The sequence below is a fragment of the Podarcis gaigeae genome (genome assembly GCF_964106915.1).
Source record: "Podarcis gaigeae genome assembly, chromosome: 6".
NCBI lineage: Eukaryota > Metazoa > Chordata > Lepidosauria > Squamata > Lacertidae > Podarcis > Podarcis gaigeae.
The window spans coordinates 8452559-8475498 of record NC_139682.1 but is presented as its reverse complement, the minus strand read 5'-3'; the positions used below and the strand labels follow the sequence as shown (position 1 = coordinate 8475498).

At 47.0% G+C, this 22940-nt stretch overlaps 1 protein-coding gene across 4 annotated transcripts in view; it reads right to left on the bottom strand.

Moving 5' to 3' along the window:
- The window catches only part of NKAIN4 (sodium/potassium transporting ATPase interacting 4), a gene marked incomplete at its 3' end in the record, with an annotated part of 106536 nt that extends 83813 nt beyond the window's left edge, over positions 1 to 22723 (bottom strand). For 2 of the 4 annotated variants that reach the window (XM_083744767.1, XM_083744766.1), the window contains exon 1: positions 22370 to 22706. In XM_083744767.1, coding sequence (XP_083600893.1) covers positions 22370 to 22423 — 54 coding nt within the window. In that variant the 5' untranslated portion in view covers positions 22424 to 22706. Of the gene's footprint in view, positions 1 to 22369 lie in introns of all 4 variants that reach the window. The other 2 variants (XR_014565666.1, XM_083744765.1) reach the window with 2 other exon arrangements.
- Positions 22724 to 22940: the final 217 nt, after the last annotated feature.

Sequence of the window (22940 nt, the reverse complement as noted above, 5' to 3'; positions counted from 1 at the left end):
GATAATCAGGCATCTGCACAACATAGCTTCTTCCTTCCTTAGGGTCTTGTTTTGTTTTGCCACAGCTGTGTTGGTAGCCTGGCTACCATTTTGCATCATCCACACAATCCTGGCTCTAGCATTGTTCCACTACACAATATATATTTGGAGTTCTGCAAAGTGGTCTTCATTTTTCAGAGGCAAGGACAAGAAAAATCTCAGGGATTTTTCACAGAAAAATGTCCTTTATAGCACAGCTGGCTGGAATTTCTGTTGAGAAGCTCCATGTATCCATTCTTGACAGAAGCCACAGAATAGGTGGAAAAGACCCAGAATGACTGTTTCCTGGCCAGTGGGTTGCAATACAGTCGCAGAGGCAATGCAACTCATCTGGTGGGCTGAGATTGTTAGATAATGAGTAGATAATGAGTTGGGTGGACACTTCATGCCTCAACCCCAAAGAGGAAACACATCACCAAAAAAGGAGGACACTTACTGGACTATACAGTGGTACCTCGGTTTAAGAACAGTCCGGTTTAAGAAAGATTTGGTTTACAAACTCCGCAAAACCGGAAATAGTGTCTTGGTTTGAGAACTTTACTTCGGTCTAAGAATGGAATCTGAATGGTGGAAGGGCACTGGCGACAGGAGGCCTCATTAGGGAAAGCGTGCCTTTGTTTAAGAACTGTTTTGGTTTAAGAACGGACTTCCAGAACGGATTAAGTTCGTAAACCAAGGCACCACTGTACATGTAAAGTAGCCTCACACCATTTAAACAGTCATGGCTTCCCCCAAAGAATTCTGGGGAATGTAGTTTGTTGTGGGTGACCGGCGCTGTTAGGAGACCCCCTGCTCCACTCACAGTGCTACAATTCCCAGAGATTCTGGAAGAGGAATTGATCGTTAAACCACATTGAGAATTGTAGCTCTGTGGGTTAGGCTTAACCTTAACAGCTGGAACTCCCTCTTATACCTAAATGCCAAATGAAGCTACAGACAGACAGACAGACAGACAGACAGACGGACGGACGGACGGACGGATGGATGGACAGCCACACACACACACACACATCAAAATTCCACCCCATGTACAATTGGGATATTTGGGGTCACTTGCCTCTAATTATTCTCAGACCAGGAAGAATAAATATTGGGATCAAATTTAGGAAAACAAGATTTTAGCTTTTTTGATATAGGATTTTGTAACAAAGGCTTGGCTGGCTTTCTTTTGGAGAGTACGCGCAGAGGAAGCAACAGTTTTGTTATTTCCTTGAATAAATGTATGTTATGCATTTCAGGCAGGTCCAGATTCTGTTTTTGCTGGCAAGTGGGGAAGGTAACACCCCACATACAGCAAAGCAGAGTTTATTTTCTCAAGGGATGGGGAAGGGAATGCAAGATGGGGATGCTGAGCTGTGACAAGCTGATTTCCCTTTGGTTTAGGAAGTCACGAGCCAGCGTGAAGAGAGAGTTCACTCGCTCCTGACCTCTTCCTTTCCATCCCCTTGGCAAAAGCACTGGGTTCATGCTCTGGTCATGCGCCTCCCTCCGCTATGACAGCCACATTCCCTTCTCTGGCTTTGCTGCATCCTGCTTGAGCCTGGAGTTGCCAGATCTCCAGGGCTAACCTGAAGTCTCCATGTCTCCTGGCCTCATCCAGGTTACAGGCTTCAATCACTAGGTAAGTAAGAGTGTATTTAATAACGAGGGGTGGAGGATACCAAGAAGTGCATGCAGCTTTTAAATTTCATCCCAGGAAGAGCTGGCTGCAAATTACAGCACAGACACTCTAGGGCAGCCTTTCTCAACCTGTGGGTCCCCAGATGTTGTTGGACTACAACTCCCATCACCCCTAGCTAGCAAGGCCAGAGCTCAGGGATGATGGGAGTTGTAGTCCAACAACATCTGGGGACCCACAGGTTGAGAACCACTGCTCTAGGGGATCCACCCTCCTGCACTCCTTTCTCCCAATTAACCTCCGTCTCCAGGGGCTGCTCCTATGTCTCAGGTTTGGGCCTTGATAACTCAGAGTCTTGAGTTGACCTGGCATTTCTACTTCTTTTCCCTTTGCTCCCAGAAACTATTTGCCTGCCTCATCACTCAGGGCTCCTCCAAACAGTCTGTTCGTTGTTCATTCCCAGTTATTTGTGCTCATGATGGTATTGGGGTGGTTATACGTGACCCCACTATCAATACCCTTTGCACCTCCAAAAGTTGCAGGCCGGACTGAATTGCTTCACTGGCGGTCGGTGCTATGTTATCCCATTTTCAATACTGTTTGCCCCTGAAAAAGTTTTATTTTTGGGGGGGTCACAGTGCTTCGCTTCCAATCAGCACATATCCCCAAATTTCCTGTAACTTTTTATACCGCAATTATTCCACTATATATATTTTTTGTCCCGCTTTTGTTGCTCTGTAGTGCAAGAGTACCCATGTAGGTGGCAATAGCCTGATAATGTTGTTGTAGCATCATAGAACAACTAATAAAGCGGAAGGAAGGATGAGTGGTCCAGTATAATTCCTCCACGAATGCACTATACAGTGGTACCTTAGGTTAAGTATTTAATTCATTCCAGAGGTCCGTACTTAACCTGAAATTGTTCTTAACCTGAAGCACCACTTTAGCTAATGGGGCCTCCTGCTGCTGCCGCACCGCCGGAGCACGATTTCTGTTCTCATCTTGAAGCAAAGTTCTTAACCTGAAGCACTATTTCTGGGTTAGCGGAGTCTGTAACCTGAAGCGTATGTAACCTGAAGCGTATGTAACCCGAGGTACCACTGTAATTGCATCAACAGCATGTTGCAGAATACACACACACACACACACAAAGAATATAAAGAACATTCTGGAGGGGCCCTCAGATTGTGTGCTGTTCTTCAAAACCTCATTGGTCTGGAGAAGAGCAGGACCAGATCACAGGACAGGCGTACATAGGTGAAAAAGGTCACTGCCAACTTCAGTTTTTGTAGTCCCTGAGCAAGATGTATCTGGTGTGAAGCACCATCACTCCTGGCTATTTGCTCACCAAGCAGAAGATGGGTGGGACAAGCAAGTGACAGTAATTCTCTTCTTCTTCATTGCCAACATTATTCACTTGCTCAGTCCTTTTGACCAAAGGGAGGGGGTAAAACAACAGGCGGCAACAGAAAACAAGTGATAACTGCAGCAAGGCTACTGCTGGCCTAGACCAGAGGATGGGGAACATTTAATAGCCTGAGGGACACATTCCCTCTTGAACAACCTTCCAGGGACTGTATGTCAGTGAGATTGTGGCCCCCCAAAAGTGTTTTTCCAGGGTGAGAGCGTGGCACCCAAAATTGCCACTGTGATCTCGCACAAAAAAATGGGATGTCCCATTTTCCCCATTTGATGGGTATGAAACTATAGAAAGGCAGTATACAAATAAATGTATATGTATGCATGTACTGTATGTTTTGTGTGGCCTGGAGAGAGCAGGGGTGGCCTGAGACAGAGTCCAGAGGACAAGATAGAGGGGTCCCTATCGTTCCCCATCCTTGATCTAGATCAGTGATGAATAGAATAGAATAGAATAGAATAGAATAGAATAGAATTTATTATTTATACCCTGCCCATCTGGCTGGGTTTCCCCAGCCACTCTGGGCAGCTTCAAACAGAGTATTAAAATAGCGTGGTCTATTAAACATTAAAAGAGTCCCAAAGTGGGTGATACCAACCACTAGGGGGTGGTAGGATTGCTTAAAGGTAAAGGGACCCCTGACCATTAGGTCCAGCCGTGGCCGACTCTGGGGTTGTGGCGCTCATCTCACTTTATTGGCCGAAGGAGCCAGTGTACAGCTTCCAGGTCATGTGGCCGGCATGACTAAGCCGCTTCTAGCAAACCAGAGCAGCGCACGGAAACGCTGTTTACCTTCCCGCTGGAGCGGTACCTATTTATCTACTTGCACTTTGACGTTCTTTTGAACTGCTAGGTTGGCAGGAGCTGGGATGGAGCAACAGGAGCTCACCCCGTCACAGGGATTCGAACCGCCGACCTTCTGATCAGCAAGTCCTAGGATCTGTGGTTTAACCCACAGCGCCACCTGTGTCCCATTTTGCTTAGGGATTGCTTAGGGTGGCACTAAGATGCATTGAGGAGCTTGAGGTGTAAATGATTGTCAGGTGCTGAAAAGCTGGTATCACTGGACCAAGTTCACCATTTTGTTGAACTAATCAAACTAAACAGTTTTCACTGGATTTTGAGTAAATGCACAATCCATTATTAGTGCTTCAAATTTTATGGTGTCATCATCATTTATTTATACCCCACCCATCTGGCTGGGTTTCCCCAGACACTCTGGCCATCTTCCAACAGAATGATCAAAACATGATAAAACATCAAACATTACAAACTTCCCTGAACAGGCTTGCCTTCAGATGTCCTCTAAAATTCAGATAGTTGTTTTATTTCCTTGACATATAACAGGAGGGCCTTTCGCAGGGCGGGTGCCACTACCGAGAAGGCCCTCTGCTTGGTTCACTGTAACCTCACTTCTCACAGTGAGGGTACCACCAGAAGGCCCTTGGAGCTGGACCTCAGAGTCCAGGCAGAAAGATGGGGATGGAGACGCTCCTTCAGGTATCTTCCTTCATGGCAAACCACTGTTCTGAAAAATGCGTCATATAGGGTAGAGTAGGGGGTACAGGGAATGAGTTGATGGAACCCAAGGATGCGGTGGCCACTCCCCCAAAAAGTTTGGGAACCACTGCTCTAGATAGACCAGTACTCTTACTGGGTACAAAGGCCGCTGTCTGCATTCCTTCTTCGCTGCTTTCATTCACAGGACTGGGGCCTTCCTAATTTTGTCCTGGAGAGGCAAGGTGCAGCCGCACAGGTGAGGTCGCTTGGTAACTCACTGCACCTGGTGGCAAGAGCCGGGAAGGGATATAAGGTTAGCATTTCCCTGCAGCTCTTTGCCACAGCAACACGTTTCTTGCCTTGCCGCGTTTGGCTCTTTGCTTCCTGATCCTCGGACCTTGGCTCCTTGCTTCTCAACCCTCGGACCCTTGACTTCGTGACTCCTTGCTTCTTGGCCCTCGAACCCTTGACTTCATGACTCCTTGCTTCTCAACCCTCGGACCCTTGACTTCGTGACTCCTTGCTTCTCAGCCCTCGGACCCTTGACTTTGGGACTCCTTGCTTCTCAGCCCTCGGACCCTTGACTTCAGGACTCCTTGCTTCTCGACCCTCGGACCCTTGACTTCGTGACTCCTTGCTTTTCGACCCTCGGACCCTTGACTTTGTGACTCCCTGCTTCCTGACCCTCAGACCCCTGGCTTCTGGACTCTCGTTCCTGCTCCCACCCTGCCATCTTGCCCCCGGTCCTGGCATCCTCAGCTGGGACTTCGATCACCCGGACCATGACAACCCCTTGCTGAAGTGTCTTGGCTTCAAAGACAAAGAAAAGAAGAAGCTAGGGTTCTATTGCACACTTCAGGGTGTAACATGTAGCCAGCTCCTCCGAGAAGCCAAGAGGAGAAGTGTTGGTAACTACAGATATTTACGTGGCTTTGTTTAAGCACTGCTTATTCGGTGAAGAGCGTCGTTTATCTCCCCTGTCATCCTATGCAATTTGTTTTGGTTCCTCCGAATCTCTCAACAGCACACTTGACTCCCGAGTCCATTATTATGTATGCTTTTTTGGCCTCCTACCAACAAACACTCCAATTAAGTTTCTGTTCACAACGGTCCCTCGTGTCCATCCATCCCTCGCTCGCTCGCTCACAAGCCCCGTTCTCTGTGTTTGTCATCCAGGCTAGCAGCCCCCCCCCCAAATCAGCTGACTCATGTTTTATTCAAAAGCGAATCGACTTCTTTACGAGAGGGCAGCAGGCCAAACCTGTCGTAAGGATCTTAAAGGAGACAAAAACATAATAAGGGCTTTATTCTTAATCCCGGCTTTATCTCCTAGAACCTGCTCTCCACTCCAGGTCTCTGCTTTGGAATATTTGAAATTATAATAAGGAAGGAGGGGGTGGGCTTTGAAAGAGGATGGGGCAAATTCATGGAGGATCCTGCTATCAATGGCATCTCACAAGTATCCAGTTGGCCACTGTGAGAACAGGATGCTGGACTACATGGGCCATTGGCCTGATCCAGCAAACTCTTATGATGTTCTTTAGGTAAAGTAAAGGGACCCCTGACCATTAGGTCCAGTCGTGACCGACTCTGGGGTTGCGGCGCTCATCTCACTTTATTGGCCAAGGGAGCCGGCGTACAGCTTCCGGGTCATGTGAACAGCATGACTAATCCGCTTCTGGCGAACCAGAGCAGTGCACGGAAACACTGTTTACCTTCCCGCCAGAGCGGTACCTATTTATCTACTTGCACTTTGCCGTGCTTTTGAACTGCTAGGTTGGCAGGAGCAGGGACCGAGCAACGGGAGCTCACCCCGTCGTGGGGATTCAAACCACCGACCTTCTGATCAGCAAGTCCTAGGCTCTGTGGTTTAACCCACAGCGCCACCTGCGTCCTTATGATGTCCTTTGGACTCTATGATGTCCTTTGGGCTACAGCTAATGAAGGCCAGCTTTGTTTGTTTGAAAAGAATCTAGGTTTATTTCACACACAGCCCTGCAAATAGCTCAAGTTATGGTCTTAGATCTAAGAGAGGATTAGACAAATTGGTGGAGGAGGGGGCTGTTGATGCCAGAGGCAGCAAAGCTTCTGAATGCCATTTGCTAGAAACCACAGAAAAGAAGAGAGGTCTTAGGGTCGAATCCTGCTTGCTGGTTTCCCACAGGCATAAGGTTGGCCACCTTGAGAGCAAGATGCTGGGCTAGATGGGCCAATGGCCTAATCCAGAAGCCTCTTCTTATGATCTTATGCCTGAGTGCCTTCCTCCTTCCATTATTGCAGAACTGTAAACAACTCTCTGTGTAATTTCAGGGATGGGCAGACCTCAGGGCTTGCAGGATCTGTTTCATGTGTTACCACAGTCCTGAGGAACCCCAGTGCTGGGTGGATTACAGTAGCTCTGAATTGGACAGAAAGTACTTCCAGACTGTTTCTGTTTTGGGGCAGGGTTCTGAAATATACTCGGAGTCAAGTGTGAATTTCATGCTCTTTATTCAGCTCATAGTAGCAATGAATGAAGCTTTCCCCAAAGCGTCTAGCTATATATACATTATTTACACAATGGGCACCGTGTGATTGGCTAATTCCAGGCTGCTCCTGTAGGCCAATCAGGCTGCAGATTCACTTCCTCCAGAAGCCTGATTGGCTGCTCCTGTAGGCCAATCAGGTCGCTGATTCACTTCCACTTGGAGCTGGATTGGGTGGCGCTTGCGGACCAATCAGACTGCTGCATTCTGGATCCTATTGTTTTAAGATTTAGCTGAATACATAACAGTTCAATCACATACCAGGAAATTCAGGTTGCACAATTAATAGTTGGCTGGGAGGTCTTGCACCACAAACCCACTTCTTCCAAAGACCAATCTTTGCAATAAAGAAAGTCTAAAATATTCGGAAGGCACTGGGATGGCAGTGGCTGCTTTGCTAATCACGTGAATTAACTCCAACTCTGAGATTTATTGGCCCATCGCCTTCTTTTTTCCCTTTATTCAAGCATTTCATTCAAGAGTTTTCTCCATCCCAGTTCACAGATTGCAAATGTATATTTGGCAACAGAATGGATCCTGCTACTTGTAGAGTCAACTGTCATCTAGGAAATGGAACAAAGGGGACATTATTCATCTGCTGGAAAGACATACAATCCCCTTTTTGTCCCAGACGTTTGCTGAAAACCATATTCTGTTACCATGCCTTTCGCTCTCTTGCCATCAGTTGCACAATTCACAGCCAAGTGCAGTTTTAGGGGAGACTTGAACCGCCCCATTTACACTCCTAAAGTGGCCCAGATCCAGAATGCACACACAATGTTATGAGGCACTGGTGCCCTGCAACAAGCAGGTTTCTGCAGGGACTATGAAGTGTCTTATACGGTTTGGGAGGCACAGCTCAGCATTCATGGGCTTGGGCATAGGGTTCAAAGACACGGGTTCAATCCACACCACCTCTAGATGGGATGCCAGACAACTCCAAATAGAACAGAAACAGGAGCAGAAATTGATGGTGTTTGCAAACTCATGCAACGTCCAGAATGGAAATCCGTCCAGTGAATGCAGTCGCTATTCCCTGTTGTTGCTTTCCATCTGCAAATATGTAACTGAAGACGTTTCCTTTCCACTGAAATGAATGGAGTGGAACAATGCAGTGGTGATGTAACTTACCAAATTCACATAATTAATTATGCAAATTGGGTAAGTTGTGTAATTTTTCCACAGTGGACAGTGTGAGGAATAACATAGTTCCTGGTGGAAGTGGAACTGCAGCAGAACAGAAACAGCATTGCGTGCGGCAAATATAGTTGCTATAAGTCCGTAAATGAAACACAACTGATTATGTGGAAATGCAGGAATAAATGCCCACCCAGTGGAATGCCCTCCCATCCAACGTCAAGGAAATAAAAAACTTTTTGATTTTTAAAAGACATCTGAAGGCAGCCCTGCATAGGGATTTTTTAAATATTTGATGGCTTATTGTGTTTTGATTTTTTGGAAGCTGCCCAGAGTGGCTGGAGCCACCCAGCAAAATTTATTATTATTATTATTATTATTATTATTATTATTATTATTATTATTGCTGCTGCTGCTGCTACTGCTACTGCTACTGCTACTGCTACTGCTACTGCTATTGCTACTGCTACTGCTACTGCTACTATACATTTCCCCCCATTTTGCATTCGTGTTTCCTTTGGAATGAAATGAATGGGGTCGAATAGCGTGATGGCAATTTATATTACTTAATTATTTACCTAAGTTCCATAAGTTATGTGATTGGAGCTGAGCCAGCAGTGGAATGAATAATGCACTTTTGATGGAAGGTGAAATGCAGCAGAATGGAAACAGTGATGAATACAGGGCTGAAGGGAAAGCTGTGCTTTCTTAGGATCCCTAATCTCCCTTCTCAGCAGCTCTAGGAACAACCCCTGCCCCAAATCCACATTGGACAGAGTAGAAGGCATACCACCATACAAAGTTCTCTTCCCTCCTATCCACCCATATATAACTCTTCAGCTCCATCTGCTAGCTGCTCTGGGACTGCCTTTAGCATCTGGGAGACTACATCAGGAAGAACATCTCATCAGGGGGATTCCAGGGCACGTTACAGAATGCAAAAACACAAAGCAAGCTAAATTGAGTGGGTCCTATAAGCATAGACTGGCATTCAGCTAATGGACCTAACTGAGCCATGTCCATTCATTACAATGTGTCTGCTCTGAGGAAAACCACCCATGTATCTCAGGTATCGAAGACCAGGGCTAAGGGTACAAGGTTCAGCTGATGACAAATGCTATACAAGGTGCCAGATGGACTGCCACACTCAGTGCTCTCCCCTGGGTTACCACCCCACAAGCTTCCATAGGTGCTGGAGCTACCAAGACCCCATTGCTGGTCTCAACACCCAAAAGTGCATTTCAGATGTTCTTGTTGTTTAGTCGTTTAGTCATGTCCGACTCTTTGTGACCCCATGGACCAGAGCACACCAGGCACTCCTGTCTTCCACTGCCTCCCGCAGTTTGGTCAAACTCATGCTGGTAGCTTCAAGAACACTGTCCAACCATCTCGTCCTCTGTTCGGCCCCTTCTCCTTGTGCCCTCCATCTTTCCCAACATCAGGGTCTTTTCCAGGGAGTCTTCTCTTCTCCTGAGGTAGCCAAAGTATTGGAGCCTCAGATTCAGGATCTGTCCTTTCAGTGAGCACTCAGGGCTGATTTCCTTAAGAATGGAGAGGTTTGATCTTCTTGCAGTCCACGGGACTCTCAAGAGTCTCCTCCAGCACCATAATTCAAAAGCATCAATTCTTCGGCGATCAGCCTTCTTTATGGTCCAGCTCTCACTTCCATACATCACTACTGGGAAAACCATAGCTTTAACTATACAGACCTTACATTTCAGATTCCTGGGGCCAAGGCCTTTCAGGGCTTTAAACACTAGAGTGAGCACCTAAACTGGCAATTCAGTCCGTGACAGCTGCTGTGTGACGGCGGTGCAAGGAAGACAGCCGGTGGAAGCAGAGAATCTTGACCTCCACCTGAATTCGTGCCCTGTGCTCCCCCAGACAATGCCCAGGGAAAGGGGAAAGGTCAAGGACAGAGACGTATCAAAGCTTGGCCTCCTGGCACACATTGCATTCGGCTCTCCCCGCTAAGGGAATACACCCGGCCGTGAATCTGCAGCTACTCAATACATATCGAGACAGTGGAGCAAACTCACGAGGGAGACCGCTGTTATTATTACAAAGGAGCGTAACCAAACACAGGAGAGCAGCTTCAAAAGAGGCCATTTGGAAACCGTGTGCGTGATCCAAAAGTTAATGGGAGTCACCATATGTTGTTCTGCACCAGCTGAGGCCTCCGGACCTGCTGATCATTATAATCATTATTTATTTAGATTCGTAAAAGTGGTCTTACGGCACCTTGGAGATTTGCTGCTTTATTGCTCCAAGAGTCTCTGGTAAGCAAGAGACTGCTTCACGTCAGTTGCCTCATGTGCTCCAGAGGTCCTGACTGAGCTGGTTTTCCTGGTCCCTCTTCCTTGCAACTTGTCGCCCCTATGTTTTGGGGGTGGTTTTCAACCCATTTCTTTATTTGTAGGCTGCTTCCTCATTAGCATTTCTTAAGCATGGCATGAGTAGTGACGTATGGAAGTGAGAGCTGGACCATAAAGAAGGCTGATCGCAGAAGAATTGATGCTTTTGAATTATGGTGCCGGAGGAGACTCTTGAGAGTCCCATGGACTGCAAGAAGATCAAACCTCTCCATTCTTAAGGAAATCAGCCCTGAGTGCTCCCTGGAAGGACAGATCCTGAAGCTGAGGTTGCAATACTTTGGCCACCTCATGAGAAGAGAAGACTCCCTGGAAAAGACCCCGATGTTGGGAAAGATTGAGGGCACAAGGAGAAGGGGATGACAGAGGATGAGATGGTCGGATAGTGTTCTCGAAGCTACAAACATGAGTTTGACCAAACTGCGGGAGGCAGTGGAAGACAGGTATGCCTGGCGTGCTCTGGTCCATGGAGTCATGAAGAGTCAGACACGACTAAACGACTAAACAACAACAATAACCATGGCAAGTAGAAAGAAGGCAAACAGAAGATGGAAGAATGAAAAGTCAACATGAAACCAAGGGAAACACTTCCTGGAATAAACACTTAAAGTGCTTCCTGGAATAAGAAAGTATTTGTTATATGATAGAGGTTCTTTACTTAATCTTGATCAGATAGGAGATCCACAGGTGAACAACAATGAATGCATGGCTTCTAGGGTTAAAAGCTGTGCATTGGACTCCCCCAAAGTTCTCAGTGGTTGGGCTTAAACCCAACATGTAACATTACCTGAACCCAAGTTGCTAGGGCCTTCTTGATAGTGGCGCCTGCCCTGTGGAACGCCCTCCCATCAGATGTCAAGAAATAAACAACTACCTGACTTTTAGAAGGTATTTGAAGGCTGCCCTGTTTAGGAAAGTTTTTAATGTTTGAAGTTTTATTTTGTTTTAATGTTCTGTTGGGAGCCGCCCAGAGTGACTGGGGAAACCCAGCCAGATGGGCAGCCAATAAATAATAAAATTATTATTATTATTATTAGCCTTGTAAATTAGTACAAAACCACTGAACCTGGCCCAGTAATATATGGGCAGCCACATATCCTGGGATTGTCCTGGAAAAAACGAGCATCCTGTTTTCTTGTGTTGAGAGCTCACCTTCTAAAAAGTGTGGTGCCCCAAAATATGTGGTTTGGGGTGTCGTGTGAGCACAGCCCTGAACAAAGTGTCACTGAAGCTCAATGATTTCACATGGGTCACATGACTCTCACAGAAGCAGATGCAGGAAGACGCACGTCCTGGTTTTGGGACTCAAGATATTGGAGGGTATGCAACCAGTGCCAGATTTTGGGCACCAGAATTATGTGCTAATACAGACATTCCTTTTGTTTCATTTGCTTCATGATACATTTTTTCAGGTTGTGACTGCGGCGACCCAGAAGTACCGGAAAGGGTTACTTCCGGGTTTCACCACTCGCGCATGCGCAGATGCACAAAATGACGTCACGCGCATGCGCAGAAGCAACGAATCACAACCCACGTGTGCACAGTCGCAAGTTGTATTCCTTTCAGGTTGCAAACGGGGCTCCAGAACAGATCCCGTTCGCAACCAGAGGTACCACTGTATTATTATTATTATTATTATTATTATTAACTGAATTTATGTACCACCCTATACCTGCTGGTCTCAGGGCGGTTCACAGGATAAAATCAGAATATAAAACCACAAAATACGTAATCAAAATAAAAACAACAACAACCCAATAACCCTCCCCCAAAAGGGGATAGGATGTCAATCCAATCAACCAAGTTAAAGACCTAGTTAAAGAGGAACATTTTTGCCTGGCACCTAAAGGTGTATAATGAAGGTGCCAGGCAATCTTCCCTGGGAAGCGCATTCCACAGATGCGGAGCCACTGCAGAAAAGGCCCTGTTCTCATGTTGCCACCCTCTGGACCTCTCATGGAGGAGGCACACGAAGAATGGCCTCAGAAGATGATCTCAGGGTCCGGGTAGGTTCATATGGAAAGAGGCGGTCCTTGAGGTATGGTGGTCCTGAGCCATTTAAGGCTTTATAGGTCAAAGCCATGGTAGTCCATCCCCATCAACAGTCCAGCCACAGCAAGTACCAGGAAAACTGGGGCAGAGGACAACATAGAAGGGGAGGGAGCTCTGTGTGAGGGGAAAGGAGCCAGCAGGCACCATCATCAACCCCTAACTGACTATTGAAGAAGGGGAGAGGGAGGGAGGGAGGGAGAGAAAGAGAGAGGGGAGCGCTCAAACTGACCCTTTAATCTGCTTCTTGTTCTGCTGGTGAGAGAATTGGCAGGGAGAGTTGGTATTATGCAAGCTTCACATCACACACACACCCCCTCATTTATAATTCTCCTCACACTGCAATTAAAAAGTACACCCCAGGACAAATGAAATGAGGCTGCAATCCTATACACATTTGTTTGGGATTAAGTCCTATTGAATTTACTAATTATTACTAATAGCGTCTGTGTCTTATCTAGATTGAGCTTCTGTTTATCTAGGGGCATTATGCAGCCAGACACTGGTTCAGCACATCCACTGCTACAACTGCTTGCGATGAACATGAGAAATAGGGTTGCAGGCGATCAGCGCACTGCTGAAAATGCCCTCGGAAACCCTGGGTGGTTCCTCAAAATGAATTCATGCAGGTGTTGAATAACACGGGGAATAAGGGTGAGTCCTGCAGAACCCCACACTGAAGGGCCAAACAAGACTTCCCCAGTACCAGCCTCTGGGATCAGGTCCCCCAAAGTAAGAGCTGAACCCACTGAAAAGGAATATCTCTTGTTCCCTACATGGACAGCTGCTCCAGAAGGATGCCATGGTCAATGGTACTGAAAGCCAAGAGATCAACAAAGATCCACAGGCTCACATTCCCCCGTCAATGAAAAATTTGTTTGTGTGAGCTCTCACTCATGTAACCTTCATGTGTGAATGAGCCATTACAGGACTGGAGCCCCTCCACCCATCCTTTAAGGCTCCTAAAGAGATTCTCCCATTTCCCTGAGAAGCTATTTATCTCTGGTCAAGCTCTTGGTGAAGCTGTTTGTTTTTATTTAATGAGTGTGCTTTTTTTGCACAGAGACAAAAATATGATGATCTGGAGAGTCATCCAGTCCAACGCCCTGCAATGCAAGAGACTCCATCTCAGAATATTGTGAAAGAACGATGTCAATCAACATTTGATGATCTCCTTCTGTTGTTGTTGTTGTTTAGTCATTTAGTTGTGTCCGACTCTTCGTGACCCCATGGACCAGAGCACACGAAGCACTCCTGTCTTCGATCTCCTTCTACCGGTCCACAATAGAAAGAGTCCTTTCATACTGCATCACGGTGTGGTGCGCTGGTTTGACATCAACTGATAGGAAGTGCCTACAGAGGGTGGTGAATACAGCGCAAGATATTATGGGCTGTCCCGTGAATCTGCTGGATGAAATAGTGGAAGAACGTTGCCTCAGGAGAGTGAGGAAAATTCTCAGGGATGATTCATACCCTGGCCGGCCCTCAGGCAGAAGATATAGAAGCATGATTAGTCACACCAACAGGGTAAAGAACAGCTTCTATCCGTGGGCTGTTAGGCTGCTGAATGAAAAGATAACAACAGGGCAACTGGCTTTCGGGTTTGGTGGGTGTGCGTCAGTAAAGGAGGGGAATTAAGACTAAGAGAGCTGAGTGGGGGGTGCTCGTGTAATCTCACTGTATACAAGTTGTACAAGTGACAATAAAGTATTTCAAATTTCAAAGACCACACCTGGTAAAAGTCATCATGATGTTGTGGCTACAGAGATAGAATGGTGGTGCCTCACATTCAGAACCACCCCCAGCCAAGTAGCTGAGCTGAGCTGGGTCCAACCTCACCCACGGGGTTGTTGTGTGGATAAAAGACAGGGGCATGCTGTGTGTGTGTGTGTGTGTGTGCCACTTCAAGTCACTCGGATGAAGGACAGGGTGTAATAAATACTTCTCCCTTTATAAAAGGTAAAGGACTCCTGGACGGTTAAGTCCAGTCAAACTATGGGGTTGCGGTGCTCATCTCACTTTCAGGCCAAAGGAGCCAGTGTTTGTCCACAGACAGCTTTCCGGGTCATGAGGCCAGCATAACTAAACCACTTCTGGTGCAATGGAACACCGTGATGGAAACCAGAGTGCACGGAAACGCCATTTACCTTTCCGTTGCAGTGGTACCTACCTGTTTTCATCTCTTTGCACTGGTGTGCTTTCAAACTGCTGGATTGGCAGGAGCTGGGACAGAGCAATGGGAGCTCACTCCATCGTGGGGCTTTGAACTGTCGACCTTCTGATCGGCAAGTCCAAGGGGCGCAGCGGTTTAGACCACAGTGCCACCCACAACCCCTCCCTTTACAGCTAGCAATTAGAATGGGGACTGCCATGTTCATTTCCCACAATGCCCTGCTGTGCATTGTGGAGAATGCACATTTTCCCCTTTAGCTGCACAGAATGTAAACCTAGGCCTGACATCAGCACCCAATATCCATGGACAGCTGCCAGAATTATTCTACCTTTACATTCCAACCGTCAAGAAGAATGTGTTTTTGATTCCCATCTGCAGGGCTGGGCTAGTCCTGCTAGCTGGAGCATCACGGTAGATGAGAGCCTGAGCTATATGAACCAAGAAGTTCCTTGAGGGCTACTCTTTTAGCATGCTAATGCATGCAAGCAAGCAGAATTATCTTTGCAATTCTTTTTTTGCATGCTGCTGAAAGATAGGGTGCAGGTGTCCCTAAACATTGCCTGGGCTAGTTTATACGTATAGGTGCAAAGGTATAAATATTTACTATAATTTAAATAGAAATGCTATCCATCCATTGGAGCTGAGGCTCCAGTACTTTGGCCACCTCATGAGAAGAGAAGACTCCCTGGAAAAGACCCTGATGTTGGGAAAGATGGAGGGCACAAGGAGAAGGGGACGACAGAGGACGAGATGGTTGGACAGTGTTCTCAAAGCTACCAGCATGAGTTTGACCAAACTGCGGGAGGCAGTGGAAGACAGGAGTGCCTGGCGTGCTCTGGTCCATGGGGTCACGAAGAGTCGGACACTACTAAACAACTAAACAACGACTAAACAGCAACAACAATCCATCTCACCATGGTGGAAGTGACCTATGTGCCTACTTAATTTGCTGTCCAACTTATGCTCACGTACCTTTAAACTGGTCTTGGACAGGACAACCCTTCAAAAATGAGACATGTGGCACCCCCAGTCATGTTATCCTCAGTGGAAGAGTCTTTGTTTTGCATGCAGAACATCCCAGATTCAATCCCAGCACCTCCAAGTTAGGTCTGGGAAAAGACTTCTGCTTTAAACCCCTGGGATACCACTGCCAGTCAAAGTAGACAACATTGAGCTAGATGGAGCAATGATCTGACTCAGAATGCGGCACCTTCCTATGTCCTCCTATTCTCTGGGGTGTTGGAAGAGGCAACCCCACACTTCAGACCTGTAGGGGGTTTAGATACCCTCAGCCTGACTCAACATGCATATCTACATATTTGGAGTTGGACATGGTCCACACCCCGGAATTAACACAGCACCACATTTGTCTCTGACCATTACAGAAAGACCGAAAATTAGCTGCCAATGATAATACACCTGTTCGTTTTCCAACTACAGTTATATGTGTGTAACAAAATTTACTTCTGGTGTACTTTTCTTTTTCTTTTTTACTGTAACCAAATTTGCAAAGGCTGCCGCTTATTTGAAAACCGTGCTTGCGTGTGCTGATAATTAGTAGCAAGGGATTTTCCACCCCGTTTTTTTCCTCCAAACATCCCACGTGATGCTGTTGTGCTCATAGGCACCTGGTTTCCAAGCAGATGGATGGTGGGGAGCCTGGAGTGAAGGTGGCAGATGGGACCTTCTGTGAGAAAGGGGGTCATGCAGTCAGTTCAGTCCGTAGGCTCAGTCCATTTAAGTCTGGATTATGTACCATCCCGAGGGTTTGTTCCTCCCTCCTCCCACTTTTTTTTTTTTGACACAAAGGAAACCATTAGCAGGCATCAATTAAGAAGCAAATGTATCCAGGGCTTGGCTCAAATGAGAAGACATCAAGTGGGATGGAGCTGTAGAGCGGAGCAGCAGGATGCAACCCAGAGGAAAGGTGATGGTTCTGAAGTGTGTGTGTGGTTTCTGAGCTGGTACAACCTTCTAGTAGGGCTATACCACCTTGGGATGGAACTTTGCATGCCAACATTTCCATGCAGGTAGAAAACCTGCAAATAAGGCAGGAAATATTCTGCAGAGATAGCATGGAAAAGCCAGCATAGCTGCATCTGCTTTGAAACCTCAACTGTGAGACTGGGGTGTTGTAAGTGTGGGCGGAATTCCTTTTTTATAAAAATCTGGTGTGACAAGAAAAGACTAGGTTAGACGCCTTCTCCCTGATATCTAGGTTTCTAGGTGGAGGGAATTTAAATTCTCCTCCATATCATACAGGCCTTGTCCTGCAATCTCAGGCAGTACTGATGGCCTCTCTGGGGCCAGTGTGGTGTATTGGTTAAGAGCAGTGGACTCGTAATCTGGGGAACTGGGTTTGCGTCTCCGCTCCTCCACATGCAGCTGCTGGTGACCTTGGGCTGGTCACACTTCTCTGAAGTCTCTCAGCCCCACTCACCTCACAGAGTGTTTGTTGTGGGGGAGGAAGGGAAAGGAGAATGTTAGCCGCTTTGAGACTCCTTAAAGGGAGTGAAAGGCGGGATATCAAATCCAAACTCTTCTTCTTCTTCTATGTTACCCTTGGAATTCCTTCCAGCCCACACTTCCCTCCCTCCAGGCAACATCCCTTGCTTCACAACCTACTTGAGTGTTTTTGCTTGGATGGAATGTGGGGGGTGTTCTGGCGAAACAAACCCCTGGAGTCGGCAGGTTTGCAGATTCTGCTCACCAGCTGGTGAGCGGAAAGTGCAATCCTGCTCAGCTTGGCTGCCCATACCTGTTCCCAAGTTCAGAACAGACACACGCACCCAAAGCTCAAGGCAAGGCCTTTTGCAAGCAACACCTTGTTGCTGCTTATATTGGTTTTCAGAAGGTCAATGAGCAAGGTGGGGCTGTTTGCAAAAGCACTTTCAAACAGCCCCATGCTGCACTTTGAAGTCCCAGCAGTTGGGACTTCAAAGCACAGCGTCGACTGATGTCACTATGGCATCAAGTGATTGGCAGCTTGAAGAAAAGGCCCCCCCACCCCTGATATAGACAATTCTGAGCTAGAGGGACCAATGGTTTGGTTTCATAGAAGGCAGCTTCCTATGTATATCATGCAAAAGTTACATACAAAGCTCCACCAATTTTGGATTAGCCTTGGTTGCTTTCTGAAATCTGTGTTTGCCACCCACCCTGCTTCTTCCCCAACTTGGGGCAGGGCAGGGGTGTCCTTTCCAATGTTACTCTATAAAGACATCTTGCTGCGTTTTGAGTGTATCAAATGTTCAGCTTGATAACAGGGAGACCATTTGTCTTTTTCCTGAACTTGGAGAAGTTTGATGGGCTTCCGCTGACCTCAAAGTGAGCTTCCCTTGCCAGATTAAAAGATGCACTCGCCAGCAGCATGCCTTCTCCTGAACCTAGAAAAGTTTGGTGGACTCTCCTTGACCTCCCATGGAGCTTGCCTTGCCAGATGCACCACAACCGGAAGAGGCATGGCACCCATTCATTCTTGTGCATGTATAGACCAGGAATTAGGAGGGGGGGGTTAAAAGGGAAATGCAACAATGAGGAGGCTGTGAAGCTGATTGCCAAAGCAGTAAAATCCATTAAGGGCCAGAGGGCTGAAGAGTGCTCGCTCCTGTAATACTAATAGAATGCTTCTTCAAAGGAGACCTAAATGCAGAAGGGAAACTATTCAGAGAAAGACAGAGAGAGAAAGACTTGCAGAGTCTCCTGCCAGGAGAAAGGCAAAGAGGGGTGTTGGAAAGAACTGTGCTTTGGGGGGAGGGGTGCCAAGGAAGTTAACCATTAACACAGTGCTGCCCAGCACCCAACCTCCCCGCTGGCTCAAGTGATTTCACAACGTTGTTCTCCGGGAAGAGCAATGGGACACCACAAATTCAAAGCAGCCAGGGGGGGGGGGGGAGCCACAGCGACGAACAAAAAGGATCCATCTCATTATGCTTTATGAATGGGCATGGACATCTCCTTATTTTATATGCTTCATAGGGTCCATCAACGTGTGCTGGATGGCGCCCATTAGGTTCCATCGCTGGCCAGATGCATGATGTCACACAGTATAACCAGAGCAATTGGAAACAGACCAGGCAAAATCTCATCGTTTCACCCAGTAACTCACTGGGAGTTTCGCCAATAACTTGTGATCTCACTCTTCGGAGAGAAAGCAGGGGGAGAGCGTGGGGTGGGTGGGTGGGAGGCATGGGCAGGGATGCTAGATAGCGTGCTTTAGAAACCCCCCAACTTTGCATTTTTTTGACCTCCCCGTTTTCACCTAGGCAAATGCCGTGGGAAGTCTCTAAGGCGATGGCATCCAAAACTGGCTGGAGAAAATGAGCAAGCTTCAAGGGGGAGGAGGGTCTCTCCCTCTCCCTCTTCAAAATAAATAAATAAATAAAACATGCCTGGGGTTCTTTGTTTCAGTATCTTGGATACCAGAGAACTCCCACGCTTGTCAAAAGTGAAGGCCAGCAACAATAATTATTGGGGGTGGGGGGTGGGGAAGGAATTAAAGAAGAGCCCCAACGATGCAAAAGTGCATATTAAAGGACAACGATTATATTTAAACAGCAAGATGAAACAAGATAAACATGCACTTTTTAAAAAAAACAACAATTCACTACAGTGAGAACTAGTTATTGATTTTAATGCATGAAACGCAAACGTGTGTACTTTTCTGCAGAAATATAGTGATTACATTGAACAAGCACCCAAATTTTATATCAGTATTTAAAGTTTTCAAAAAGAACAAACCGTCTGAGCTCACTGGTGACGATGAACAACGGAAGACACCAGCCTATCAGCATAAATTCAATCCCAATTAAAACTTCCTCTGCGCATCTAATCCCCGAAAGCACCTTATTTCAGCTGAAACATTTCCTAACGTTAGCTTACAACCTGTTTGTTTAACGTCCCTCTTTTCCCAAGCAAGACCTAAAGAGTCTCTTTTTAAAACGAAGCGCATTTGAGGAGCTGTGCCAACTTCACAATGAAACAAACGGAGCGCGTTGCCCTTTTAAGGCGAGAAAGACCCTGTCTCCTATTAGAAATTGACATGTAGGGAAACTTCCAGCTACGAGTTCAATCCGCAGACAATCATAAAACAGCCAAACCTTTGTTTATCGCTGTCCAATGCTGGGCAAGTATGTGGAATGCCTAAAAGGGTGGGGTGGGAGCCTTATTTCAACAGAGCTGCCCTCCATGCACAGTTCAGACAAGAATTTGTCCCCCTGCCCCCAAAGAGAGAGAGAGAGAGACGAAACCCCCCACCAACTGTACTTTGCAATCTGTAACGCTGAGAATGCTTTAAGCTGTTTGTTTCAGGCTGGCAGACATCCCAGCTCACTGGCCAAGCACATGCTGTAGCAGGGAAAAAGAATTGGCACACTCAATAGAGCCTTATATGCTACTCAATATAAATTATGACCTTTGGCAGTTTTGCTCATCATGACTATTCCAGAGACTATGTGTGGAACTTCAGCAGCTAGCAGATAGGGGGGGGGGGGGGCTGGAGAGAAACCTGGCCGTTCCAATTCCAGTTTCAGATCAAGCGGAATAGCCAAGACCGCTCCTATTCCCCAAACAGACAGAGAAACAGGGGGATTCCATCCAAAAAAATAAAAAAATACATTTTAAAACTTGGAAGGAAAAACATCTGTAAGTCACAACAGCGGACAGCACGAGCACATTATTACCAAAACGAGGTGGATGCAAAGGCAGTCGTTTCTGGAGCTGTTGAAAACCCAGTTTTCAAGCATAAGGGTTTTTGAAAGAATTTGGCAGCCAGGTGTCTTTTGTCTGTGTGACCTCCCTTTCCTTTCAGAGCTGAAAGCAATGGAAAGTTTTCTCTATCGTTGCACACACAAAATGAACCAGGTTTGGGGTTTTTCATGTAGCAATCCATAATTAGGTACAGGACAGAAGTGGGATGAAAGGGCAAAAAAATTAGGAAGCCAAATTGTCTCCAAAAGCCACTAGTTCTGTAGGGCCACTCAACAACCAGCTTAAGCGCATGTCAACAGCGGTGGTGATGTGGACCTCACCTGGCATGCAACAATCTTTCTGGTTTGTTGTTATCCTGAATATTTTTAATGTCTCTTCATGCTGTGCAGTTTTCGCCTCTGAGAAAGGCAGATGGAGGAAAAATGCAAGAGGCTATAGGACTGACTTTCGGTGGTATGTACTGAAATGATTTACCAGGGATTTGCTAGCCCTTTTACAACATTTTAACCACTGTGCACAGAATCTGCAAGGGTGGGTTTATTTATTTATTTATTGCTTTCTTGTCTGCCCGCATGCCTAGCTGCTTGCCATATAACACAAGACCTGTGGCATAATTAATCCAGAACAGTATGAACCTTAGTGATAAATTGGACCCTCACTAACCGGAATTAGAATCTCCTCCAGCCCTACAAAAGGGAGATCTGCTTTTATTTCACTGCTCTTCAGCGACCACGATGGGAGGGAATGTTAAAAGTTGCCTTAAAAGCGTGTTAAGGGGGAACTAATCCGCTTGAAGCCATTGTAATGATACCGCTTCCTATGTCAGAATCCAGTTTCCTAATCCACAGAAACAAATTTGGAGCAACTTCAAGAAAGAAGTGGCTGTTATTCCGGATTAATTGGAGGCAGCCTTTTGAAAGGGTCAGAGTTGCACCATCACACCCATGGCTGCAAGGCACGCTGGTCACTAAAACTGTATGGAATTTGAACCGTTAACACTTTGCAAGGTGCTGCACACCAGGCTGATAACTTGACAAGCTTTGGATGCACAAGGCAAGCTTAGAGAGAAAAGTGAGGGCAGCTGAGAAGACAGGAATTATCCTATTGTTATTGTTGTTCTTAATATTATTGCAAGAAGGCTGCACCCAACCCTAAGCCCAAGAAGTGGGGCAGGTTAGAAATCCAACAAACTGACTCAAAAGGCATGCGGAAAGGGAAGCAACTCATTGGCAGAGCTGATGCGTTGCGTGCAGAAAATCGTCGGTTCGATCCCCAGCATCTCCTGGTAAGGCTGGGGGAGGACCCCCACCGCGAAGATGGCTCTACTAGGAAACTAATAAACCTTAAGGGGCCCTGATCCCAGAGGGGCCCCAGAAGCGACTTTAATCCACGTTGCTTAATATATATTTTTAATTCACACCAGTGACTTGGACACTTGAGACAATCCACTACAGCCATTTTAATCCAAACCTGAGATCTACTATTTTTAAAAAAGTGGAGATCTGTCACCGAAAATGATAACAGTGGTGACCCGCACCTAGTTGGGAAAGGGACCACCTTACCAGTTCCAGCTTCAGAGCTTCAAAAATGTGGGTCTGCCAATGCCCAGCCTCCTTCCTGGCTGCTGCCAGCCAGTGCAGACAGCACTGAGCTATGTGGTCCATCGAAGAAGCCCGATTCGCCTGTTTCCATGGAACGCTCCCCCAAAGGGAGACGAAACTCCACCATCGACACCCTTGATTTTACCAATGACCTGGGTACCACCCCGGAGGCAGGAGTTCCCGCCGGAGCATCCTCTCCCCCAGCGCACCAGCCGCTTCCACTTACCAGCTGTAAAGTGCAGAGGAAAATTAGGGTACAGCGCCCCGTACAGCACGCCATCCTTCCCGAGCCTTGGGGGGACCCCGCCGGCGCCTCACCACGACCTCCCGGCTACCATCTCCAAGTTCAGCAGCGCTGCGCTCCGAGAGCAAGAGACTCCAAAGCCCGCAAAGCCTTCTGAGTCCTTCTTCCAGACTTTCTTCTTCTTCTTTTCTTCCCCTCCTCCTTTTCACCCCCCTCCACCCTGGGAAGCAGCCGGGCTTGAGCTGAGCTAACAGCTGCTCCGAGCAGCCAGGGAGGTGCTCTTGGCGCTTTGTGAAAGAGCCCCCGCCAGGGAACCTCCACCTTGGATGGATGGATGAGTGGGTGGGAGATTGGGAGCGCGGGTGGGGGGGGAGTGGGTTCTTAAAAGGGCCATGCCACGCGGAGGTGGCCACCTTCCCCGCGATTGGTTGGAAAGCTGCCTCGCAGAGACGAGAGTGGCCCCCATTGTCTTCTGGTTTGCATTTTAATTGCAATTAAATTGCTACTACTACTACTGTTATTATAATACATTTATACCCCGCCTTTCCCCCCT